Genomic DNA, 11,796 nt, shown 5'->3' with positions numbered 1-11,796 from the left:
ATTTGAATTTCTCTAATGACTTCTTAGGTTGTGCTTTTAAAATATATTTGTTGGTCATTTGTATTTCTTTTATAAGAAATGAATTTTCTGAGTCTTTGCTCATTCTTAACTAGCTTTCTAACTTTTAAGTTACTGAGGTTTTGTTTTTATTAAAGATTTATTTATTTTTATTGGAAAGGCTGATCAGATATACAGAGAGGAGGAGAGACAGAAAGAAAAATCTTGCATCCACTGGTTCACTCCCCAAGTCGTGGCAATTGCCAGAGCTGAGCCGATCTAAAATCAGGAGCCAGGAGTCTTTCCTGGGTCTCCCAAGCAAATTCAGAGTTCGAGGGCTTTGGCCCACCCTCTATTGTTTTCCCAGGCCACAATCAGGGAGCTAAATGAGAAGTGGAGCAGCCAGGACATAAACCAACGCCCATACGAGATCCAGTGCTTGAAAGGAGAGATTTAGTCATTGAACCATCATGCCAGATCTTGCTGAGTGTTCTTAATGTATTTTATATTCTGGATATTAACCCTTTGTCATATAGATGAATTTAGATGCCTTTTTACTCTGTTGATTATGGTCTTGGCTTAGTAGAAGGTCTTACTTTCATAAATCCACCCATCAAATTTGGCTTTTGTTGATTACATTTTTGTGATCTAATCCAAAGATCTTTGCCTACATTTATGTCTTGAGGTGTTCCCTTATGTTTTCCTCAGCAATTTCATAGATTACTGTCTTCCTTATGTAGTGTTGATTCATCTTGAGGTGTTTTTATATACATAACAGATTAGGATCTAATTTCATTCTTCTAGTTTTATCTGTATTCCATTTTATAAGCACTATCTATTGAATTGACCATTCTTTCTCCAATAGACATTAATTTATTAATATTTTATGTCATTCAAATTTATTGTATATTTTACATAGTACTTTCTTATTAGTTTATTTTTAATGATTTTATCATTTTACTATTTTTTATATACTTTGCTTTGATAATGTTTAGATTTTCAGTTTCAAATAATATAAACAAACAAGAGAGCAATCTTTTAAACCAATCCCTCTTTGGTAGTTTATCAGTGTATTAACAGTTAATATGCTGGGTTCTTTAAAGAAACGGGATCTCTGGGGAGGCATTATGGCATAGCAGGTTAAGCTTATTCTGCCTTGCCAGCTTCCCATAATGCCAATTCACATTCCAGTTCTGTTTTCAATCCAGCTCCCTGCTAATGTGCGGGGGGAAGCAGAAGGCCGACCAAGTCTTTGGACTTCTGGACTAACGTGGAAGACCTAGAAGCTGTGGGCTCATAGTTCAGGCCATTTGAGCTCTGGATATTGAGAAGTAAACCAACAGACAAAAGATTCTTTTCTCTCTGTATCTCCTCCTCTATGTAACTTGTATCTCAAGTAAATTAAAAATTAATAAACCTGATTTTGAAAAAGAAAGAAAAGAAGCAAGATTTTTTGGTGCTTAAACAGAGTTAAATGTTTCACATTTGTCTAAATCTTTTGCTGTACATGAGTATGACTTGCTAGATGGATGTATAAACCATATACATTGATCAAAAAGATGCAGAGAACTAAGAGGTCCAAGACATGTGACAACATTTGTAGTCCTGTTTAATAGCTGAATGAAGTGAATGCCTATCAGACCAACAAAACATAAACCAGAAAAACATAGAATATTAATAATAGCTATTTATGTTCCAGTTTTTTAGAAATAGTTCCGATGACAGGTCAAGGCTTTAAGGGAGACAGTATACCAGCCCTTCCTTTTGAAAAGAAACATTAGACTCAAAGAGTGACCTGACTAAAGTCATGAGACAAAAGGATGGTAGGAATATTGTTCAAACAAAAATGACATCAGTTCTAATCCACCAATTTCCAGTAAAGAAGAAGAGGTAGGAGAAAATAGGAAGAAATGGTAAAATACATTGTGAAATGACTGATATGGGAGTAGTTGCAAATGCTGCAAGAACAAAAAGTTTCAATCCTTGTTCTTCATGAGAGATGTAATTGTCTTCTGGTATTTCCACAGGCTGAAGGCTATGAGACATGTTAACACCAGTTTCATAGAAGGCTTTATTTTGGTGGGCTTCTCAGATTGGCCACAACTGGAAGTTTTTCTTCTAGTCTTTATTTCGATTTTCTATTCCCTTACGCTCCTGGGCAACATCACCATCATCACGCTGTACCAACTGGATCTTCACCTGCACAAGCCCATGTACTTCTTCCTCTGTCACCTCTCATTCGTGGACCTCTGCTACACCACCACTACCGTGCCCCAACTCCTGGTCAATCTTCAGGAACATGACCGGACCATTACCTATGGAGGATGCGTGGCCCAGCTCTTCATCTTCCTCACCCTGGCGTCCACTGAGTGTGTCCTCCTTGTGATGATGGCTTTCGACCGCTATGCAGCTGTCTGTCGTCCACTCCACTACACAAACATTATGTACCCCTTTCTCTGTCACACAATGGCTCTATCCTCCTGGGCAGTGGGCTTTGTGAATTCTCTGATTCAAACAGGTCTCATGATGGCCATGCCTCTCTGTAGCCATACACTGAACCACTTCTTCTGTGAGATGCCAGCATTCTTAAAGCTGGCTTGTGAAGACATAGAAGGAACAGAGGTCAAGATGTTTTTGTTTCGAATCATAATCCTGATTGTTCCTGCAGCATTAATTCTCGTCTCCTATGTACACATTGCTCGGGCAGTGCTCAGAGTCAAGTCAATGGCCGGGCGTAGAAAAGCCTTTGGTACTTGTGGATCCCACCTTCTCGTAGTCTCCCTCTTTTATGGTTCAGGTATCTACACATACCTCCAACCCAAACACCATTACTCAGAGAGTAAGGGGAAATTTGTTGCTCTCTTCTATACTATAATTGCCCCCATTCTCAATCCTCTAATTTATACTTTAAGGAACAAGGATATAAGTGGGGCTTTCTGGAAGGTGATAGGGAGAGGTAGAAACTCATCATAGGAAAGAAAAGATTAGGGGAACCACACAAATATTCTATTGTTCATGTTATAAAATCTGTCTTTTTTTTCCTTGCAGAGTAGTTGATCAAGGGAAACAGTGCTCAATAGTCCTCAACATTTTATTGTTTCCTTTAGCTTGGGTGTAAGCGTCTCTTAATATTCTATGTCATTGAGTGTTCATGACCCCTATGCAGTAACACATTGATCATTATAGCTTTCTTAATAAATAAGATAAAAAAGGTTTATATAGTCACATGCAGAGTCTATACTACATTTGAGCTAAGTCTGAAAATGATGAAAGACAATTTAAATTAGCCATCATTATTCCAAAGTCAGTGACTCCCAGCATAGAGCTACATCTGGTGTCAACCAGATGATGGAAAATCTCTCCATCTCTCCTTCTCTCTGTAAATATGTCTTTCCAAGAAAAATAAGCAAATCTTTAAAAAAATACAAATACTTGAGAGTGAATAACACAAGAGAAAGAAGTGGTGGGACAAGGACTAACGAGCCAGGCACAAGAGCCCAGGGCAACTCCCTGGGTCCATTTTTATTCTGTGTGTGAAAATCAAACGTGGTATAAATATGAGGGTCTGAGATTAGTTGCAGGTCACAGCAACAATTATTAGCCAACACATTCATTGATTAATTATTTAGTTGGTGTCCCCCTAGGTGCCAGGCAGTCTGGTGCTAAGTGAAGGACGCCCTCATTAACACAAGCCTATGATCCCCTACCTCCATGGTCTTTATGGCAATCAGGCCTCAATGCCAGCATTCCAAACATCTATCCCTTTCCATGGTATGCACCTTACCAGAAGAAGGCATGCCTCCACCCTGATCTTATGCCCATAAATAACCATGAGAGTTAAGGACTTGGTCTCCATTAATAAGGTGAGGTCACCTATCCCGCCTATTGTAGCTACTCAACTCAGGCCTTATTGGAGCTTAAATCAAACTGGGGCTAAAGCTAAAAATCCCTACAAAGAGTAACAGGGAACAAGGAAAATGTTAATGATAGAAAAATGGTGCCAGAATTTAATAGTTTCTAAGAACAAGTGTCAACACACTGGAAGTTTGAGATGTTACCAGTGTCATTCCATTCCACTCACTTCATGTTTTCATGTCAATGTTCAATTAACCCTATTAATCAATTCTTACTATATCAAAAACACTTTAGAGTCAAATATTCATCTTTTGGTACAACAAAAAAGTAATATTTGTCTTACACTTAGGAAAATTTCCTGTAGAATTTACCATTTATTCTTTCAATAGCATTCTGAAACTTTGTGATGCTCTGTTTACTATCTATTCACGATGAAGCTGACATTCAACGTAATATTTTCCTTATCCTAGTTTACATAGCAAATGTGTGTTTAGGCTTTGATTTGACTTTCTGTATTCCTAAATCTAATCTTCAGTTAAAGATTTTGCCAATTCCTTGTTTCTGAGAATGAGTTTTTAATCAAGAGAAAATTCAGTTGGAAAGAAAGTTGTGGCCATAATGATCATCCCAATTGCTTTTTTGGATGATTCTATCCAGAGTAGTAAACATTCTTGAGTAAAATATTATTTCATCACAGGACATACTTTCTTCCTTGCATAAAGCTAATTCCTGTTACAACAGTTCCTGCACATCGAATCCTTGTTTTAGGAGCACCAAGCATACCAGACACTAATTCTCTTTATTTCATTTGATATGAAATGTGGGTATTATTCTAATTCTCTCTCATCTCAGGGTCAGAGCAAAAGAACTTTTTTTCTCCTACATGAACAACATATTATGGTACACAAATTAATGAATATTCATTAACCTAATGGAGAAATGATAATGTTGGCATAAACAGCATGGAGTATAATTATTTTTAGTAATGTTTTATGCTTACCTTTATAATGCAGAGAATGTTGGCACCCTGTTACATTAAATGGAATATATTCTAAAAACCCTGGTTCAATTAGACATACACAACCAGTTTTGGGGGAATTTGTTTATTTTTTGCGATATTTGGGTTGCAAATACCATCTCCAAGGGACTGCATGCTGCCTGCATTGCTTTGACTATATACTTCATGTCACTGGCTAACTGATCATCCGAGAGAGTGACTGCTCAGATCCCTTCAAATCGAGTTTGTTCCAGTCTCTCAATTATTCGCCCTGGCGTGGAAAAGTTGACTCCTTGTATAAGTAGAACTATTTTTGTTAAGAGTAGAATAACACCTTGATGCCCGTTTCCTATTTCCCATGCTGGACTAAACAACCAAATCTGCTGGTGCATGCATGAAAGAGTAAGTGCAGGCTGGTACAGCTTTGCCACAGCATCAGCCCAGGGACAAGTCCTGTCAGGCTAGATGGGAGAACCACATGAAAAGTACAAGACCCAGAGCTGGGAGGGGGTCCAGTAGGGAAATTATGGGCGCCTCTCTAATGGGTTGTAGCTCCCACTGGTAAACATGAGAACCAGGGCTTGGGGTGGGCCTGGCTAGACAGCAGTGGCATCCGCTGGCATAAGTGTGGGCTGGATAATGGAGCTGATTAGGTTGAGTCGTGTTCCAGTGCTCACTGATGTATACTAGATGTAAGGCAGAGTGGACCAGTCTGCTGCACATACCAGCATGCACAGGAAACAGGCATGTCTGGCAGGGGGACTGGAGGGTTGATCTAATTAGACTGCAGTTCCTGCTAATGTACATAAGAGCAGAGTGTGTAGTGGACAAGGTTAGGCTAGGCCTCAGTATCCATTGGTTTGTGTATAAGATGGAACTGGGGTCAAAACTGACCAGATGACTATAACCACCAGGGTGTGTATAGGTTGGTATGAGCGACAGACTGAGCCAGATCCTACACTGGCTGGCACACACAGGAATCAGGTTGGGACCACATCTGGCAAGGTTTCCTTGGGGACCTCCATAACTGGACCAGTGGACTCAGAACTCCAACCATGGTGAAAATTGCAGGTCCTATGGTCTGACCATGGAGTTCATGTGTCAGAACTGGATCTCCACAGTTGCTGAGGCCTGTACAATGGATAGCATGCCCAGATCAGATACTGAAGGAGGACATGACAACCAGTTCACTGAGACCTGCAGAGGATGTCTAGTACCACGGAGGGCAGAACAAATTGGACAACTCTCCCTGTCAAGCTTTAACAGTGAGTATCTAGGCTAATTGAGATTAAGGTGGACTATGTCAGTCAACGGACCTTGAAGGATTTTCTCTACCTAGGAACAACGATACCAGCAGCAACTCAGAACTATTAAAACCACTTGAACAGTATCCTCAGAACATGCTCCACAATGGGGACTTTAAGATGACATTGGGTGGCCTCCCCCCATTCCCAATTTGCCCAGCTACTCAGTAATCCATGCCAAGCATAAGCTCCTAACCTCAATACTAGCGTGGATAGCACGTACCCCAGTTGGCATGGGGAATGAGGAACAGTGGCATTTGTGGAGACAGAGACTGGAGTCCTGCATATTTTAGGATGTTTAACAATATGTCTGGTCTCTACTCACAAGATGCCAAATGCAATGTTACCATGTCACCTCCCAGTTTAGACAGACAATAGAGTCTTTTCTCCTACCTCTCGTCTCCTCCTCCCATTCAAGAGGAATTACTGCACTTAAGTATCCAACCTGAACATCCACTACAATCCAATTGATTGATAGTAGTAGAAAACTAGACACAGTTCAAATGGACATCAATAGAAAGGGTACACTGGAATACAATGAAAAAAAAATGAAGAATTTCAGCAACTCAGGCCAATCATACTGCAAAACTTATAAAAATGTACCTCATGATTTCACTTTATAAGAACTGAAAAATTAAGCAAGACCAGAGATATATTGTCTAGTGACACACTTACATTTACAAAGTAAAACCATAAAGACATGCAAAAGGAAGGTTACAAGGAACTTCAGGATAGTGGTTACCCTGAGAACACTGTGACAGACACACAGAGACATGAGACAATCAAAGGGTTTTTTTTTCCCAAAGATTCATTTATTTTTATTGGAAAGTCAGATATACAGAGAGGAGAAGAGATAGAGAGGAAGATCTTCTGTCCACTGATTCACTCCCCAAGAGGCTGCAATGGCCAGAGCTGAGCCTATCCAAAGGCAGGAACCAGGAGCTTCTTCTGGGTTTCCCATGTGGGTGCAGGGTCCCAAGGCGTAAGCATGAAGCTGAATGGGAAGTGGGACTGTCAGAATACAAGACTGCACCCTGGGAAGAAGCCCAGGTGGCCAGAGACAACGGTAACCAAAGGGCTGTGTAGGACATTTGCATCACCTGTGGGAATGCAAACGGAGGAATGAGAGGTCAGCTACGTGCAAGAGTCCAATCAGGAGGCAGGAAAGCCTGCATAGACTAGGACACACTGGGTGTAGGTGTTCAGGATGAGCTCCTGCACTGGCCAGAGGCCTGAATGGAGGTATCCTGCTGGCCTATACACACAGGCAAAAAAAGAAGGAGGAGAAGAGGAAAAGAAGGAGAAATGTGTATTGACCTGCAACCTGGAATTATCGATAGCACCAGACAGGTCTGAGACAAAGGAGATAAATTTCATGTTCTTCTAAGAAACACACAACACCCAGCAGCAGCTTCAGCCATTGCCAGAGACACTGGCATACAACAGAAGCCCCAGCTTGAGTCCCAGCTGTTCAGTTTCAACTTGAGCTCCCTGTTTGTGACCTGAGAAAACAGCCAAGGCTCCCATGGGAAACCAAAAAGAAGTTCCTGGCTTCAGATGGGTTCAGCTCCAACCATTGTGACCATTTGGGGGAGGAACTACTGGATAATTCACTATGTCTCTCTTCTCGGTGAATGTGCCCTTCAAATAAAAATGAAACAAATCTTTAAAAACATGCCCAGGAGGGGCTGGCATGGTGATGTGGTGGGTACAGGCACCGCCTGAGATGCCAGCACCTCGCATGAGCTGTGGTTGGTGTCCACGTTGCTCTGCTTCCAATCCAGTTGCCTGTTAACGATTTGTGAAAGCAGCAGCACATGGCCCAAGTGCCTGGTCTGGGATCAGACTTCTGGCTCCGTAGATTCTACCTTGTCCAGCCCTTTCTATTGCAGCCATCTGGAAAGCAAACCAACGGTTTCCCTCTCTGTAACCTCGCTGTTTCTTTCTCTGTATTTCTTTCAAATACGTAAATCCAAAGGCTTTTATGAGCTGTTATCACTCTCCTTTCACTTCATTTTAATATCAAAATTTGAAGAAAGAAAAACACAAGCCCAACGTGAAACTTGCAGCTCCCCACGGGAATGAGGCACGGTGCCTCCTCCTGCCCATCCACCTTTCAGATTCTCGCAAACCTCACCTTTGTCCTGACCATTCCTCTACATCCGTATGACTGTCACCTGTGCAAGGTGCATTTGAAGAAAAGCTACGTCAGGGCCGGTCGCTTTCACACTCAGACAACAGCCTGACTCAGGTGCACCAAAGGCTGCGTCCACCAGGGCTGGGCAGGTGAGTGGCTCCTGAGGCTACACTGGATGTCGGGGGTCTGCACCAGCTTCCAGCTTTGGGGACCACCAGCCGCCGGCAGTTGGGGGGGAGAGGGATGGGGTGCTGGTCTTGCCCACTCAACTTCCTCCTCCTGATCATCCTCTAGCTTGACTCAACAAATCAGTCCCACTCCAGAACCTCCCAGGCCCATAGAAGGAGCTGAGCCTTTCCTCCGAGCCTGGTGGCCAGAACGGCAGAGGTGCCTGCTTCATGGGCCAGCCTCTCGTCTCTGTTAACCCTCAGTCCTATCATGCTCTTTGCTAACCATGAGCACGGAAGACTCCCTTTTCTTGGTGGAGGCTGTCAAACTAAGGGCAGTTTGTGGAGAAAATTCATGCAAGTGACTGCTGTGGTCCTGCATCCTAGGCCCAATGAATCAAACTGTAAAAACCCAGGCCTTGCCAGCCCTGGACACAAAAACAACTGTAGGGCAAAGCTGCTCAACTGCCGTGCCCTTTACACTTAAGTCTGTATAATTCTTGTTGCTGTAGAGGTGAGTGGCTGTCCTGTGTATCTCGGTTTTCATTTGAATTTCAGATGACAGCATTGTTAATCTAATATCACATTTATCTGGGAGTGCTGTATTTCATCTGAGAACCCTGCCTGTAGTTTTACTTGCTAAAATACAACCTTAATTTTGGATATTGACCCTCTCTGTAGCAAGCCCCACTTCTGCCACTACAGATAGGACAACCGTATCAACTTCGGAGATACTAGGTGCTGTTGTAACCATACCGCACATACCTTTTGCTTTCCGTTTCTGAACCTTCCTCTGATTGTGGAAGGCTGGGGGCTGAGGATTCTCTTCTGCTTCTTTATGTATTTATTTACCAGGGTGATGGAGAGGGGGTGTGAGGAGGAGAGACAGAGTTCTTTGATCCGCCAAATGGTTCACTTCCCGAATAGCCACAACAGATGGAGCTGGAGTGGCTGGAAGCCAAGAGCTTCTTCTGTTTCCCATACAGGTTGCAGAGACCCAAGGATTTGGGACATCTTCTGTTTCTTTTCAAGGCACATTTGTAGGGAGCTGTAACAGAAATGAAGCAGCTGAGATAAGAACTGATGCCTCTATGGGATATAGGCCTTACAGGCAACAACTTCACCCATCTTCCTGGCCTTAATGGGGCTTGTCCTGCCACAACACTATCCTCCCCTTGCTGTTGCTTCTTCTGTCCTCCCATCTGGGAAAACCGTGGTTGAGATAGCTTTGGTACAATAAGCTTGTGCCTTCTAATGGCCTTGGATTCGTGAAGGCTGTGCCTCTTCGGGATTGACAAGATTACCTCTCTTCAGTCCTTTGAACGTACTAGAACAGTCCCAATAGAACTTGAAAGTTAACTAGGGAGAGCTTTGGCAGTTCAATTTATATCAATAAGCCCATGACTCAGCGGGGGAAATAATGATACTGGGAAATAATGAAAAATAAATAAATAAATCCGCTCAGGGACTCGCCTTGGTCTCTTGAAGTCAGTTGTTACTGTAATTCCCTGTTGTGGGCCCTGGCCATTGACAGTGGAGAGCAGGAGCCCCAGGAACAATGCAACAAGCCATTACAGAAAATGCTTTGTCTGATTCATGATATCTGTTAATGTATGTGCTGTAAATGTGTCCATGCTGTATGTTGTGTCTATGTAGTTAAATAGATAAGATAATGAGGTTGCTGGGTTAAATTAAAAACAAGATACATTTAAATTTGTTAACATCACATATGTTTGTCCTGGGTTTGTTGGCCTGGGATCCAATGCGGGTGTTCTGTGTGTCATGTATAACAATTTGGCTATGAAATGTGATGGTCCTTATCTAAGTCTGTTAGTTTTCATAAGTAGTCTGAGTGAAATTAATCGGATGATTGTGAATGAGATAATTTTTTTTAAGTTTTTCATGTCAATTTTTCTCAGATTTAGTTTCAAAATGTAGCTCTTACCTTGTTCTTGCCTTTTGAATATTTAGGCTTTTTTTTTTTTTGAAAGACAGAGTTATAGAGAGAAAGGAAAAGCGAGAAAGAGGTCTACCATCTGCTGATTCATTCTCCAGACAGCCGTAGTGACTGGGTCGAGGCCAGGCCATGTCTGGAATGAGGAGCTTCTTTCAAAGCTCCTTCACAGGATTCAGGCACCCAGGGACTTGGACCATCTTCCACTGCTGTCCCAGGGAGCTGGATTAGCAATGGAGCAACCAGGACACAACCGCGCCTACACGAGACATCAGTGCTTCCCGCCATGGCTTCCCCCACTGCACCGCAGCAGGCCCCAGGATTATTATCTTAGGATTGAAATTCTTGCCAAAAATAACACTCTCTGTTTAGTGAAGAGACAGCACCTGACAAACCCAAACTGAGAATAAATGAGAATTCTGAATAGGTCTCAAGATCAAAAGAGACACAGAAAGGTTGAGAAACTGTCAGAGATGGAAAAGTAACTGAGAAAATATATCAATTAGATCCAATGTGAGTGAGAAAGCTCTAGAAATCTGACAAGTCCTTTTGTTAATTATGTCGTACCAATGCAAATAGTCTGATCTTGGAAAGTACAATGATTAAGTAATATGTTAACCTTCAGAAGGGCATATCACACTGTTTTTATAACTTTTATGTAACTCTGAAATATTTTCAAAATAACAATGGAGGCTGGTCCTGTAGTATACCAGGTTGATAAACTGCTTGTGGTGGTACTGGCATCCCATATTAAAGCTATGGTCTGAATCCCAGATGCTCCATTCCATTCCAACTTCCCACTAATGTACCTGAGAGGGAATGGAGAAAAATTCAAGCACTTGGGCCCCCATCATCCATGTGGGACACCAGGATGGAGTCCTTGGCTCCTGAATTCAGCCTGGCCAAGGGCTAGCTATTGTGGCCGTCGGAGGAGTAACCCACCACATGGAAGCATGGAAGACTGATCACTGTCTTGCTCTTATTCTCTCTTTCTCTTCTCTATCACTCTGCCTTTCAAATAAACAAATAAATAAATCTTAAAAAATAAATAGTAAATTAGTGTATATGTACACAAAAGCACATATATACATACAGTGATATTTCAAAATGTTCATAAAATGGAATGTTAGAAGATAATAATGATAACAAAATGGACTAGTGAAAGATCAATTTATTCTACAAAAAAATTTGAAAACCATGTGTAGTTTTTACATCAGATGCATTTCCCATTAACTTTTTGACCACGTCTTACATGTGTTAAGAACCTTTTTTGCTACATAATTACTCTCAAAGATTTCCGCTTGAGATTTATGTTTGACTGCCAACTCTCCAGCATGCCAGAGTTTAACCTCTAGAGATTTTCTGATTAGCTGCACTTTGAAAAA

At 41.8% G+C, this 11,796-nt stretch overlaps 1 protein-coding gene across 1 annotated transcript; it reads left to right on the top strand.

The window, feature by feature from the left end:
• The first annotated feature begins 2,034 nt into the window (after positions 1-2,034).
• On the top strand, positions 2,035-2,970 carry LOC131478184 (olfactory receptor 2Y1-like). Its single transcript, XM_058656309.1, has one exon. It carries the CDS (start codon positions 2,035-2,037, stop codon positions 2,968-2,970), a length of 936 nt encoding a protein of 311 aa, XP_058512292.1.
• The last annotated feature ends 8,826 nt before the right edge of the window (positions 2,971-11,796 follow it).

Source organism: Ochotona princeps, chromosome 28, assembly GCF_030435755.1.
Source record: "Ochotona princeps isolate mOchPri1 chromosome 28, mOchPri1.hap1, whole genome shotgun sequence".
Lineage (NCBI taxonomy): Eukaryota > Metazoa > Chordata > Mammalia > Lagomorpha > Ochotonidae > Ochotona > Ochotona princeps.
Note: the sequence above shows the minus strand (reverse complement) of the source record. Positions and strands in the feature narration are given on the sequence as shown.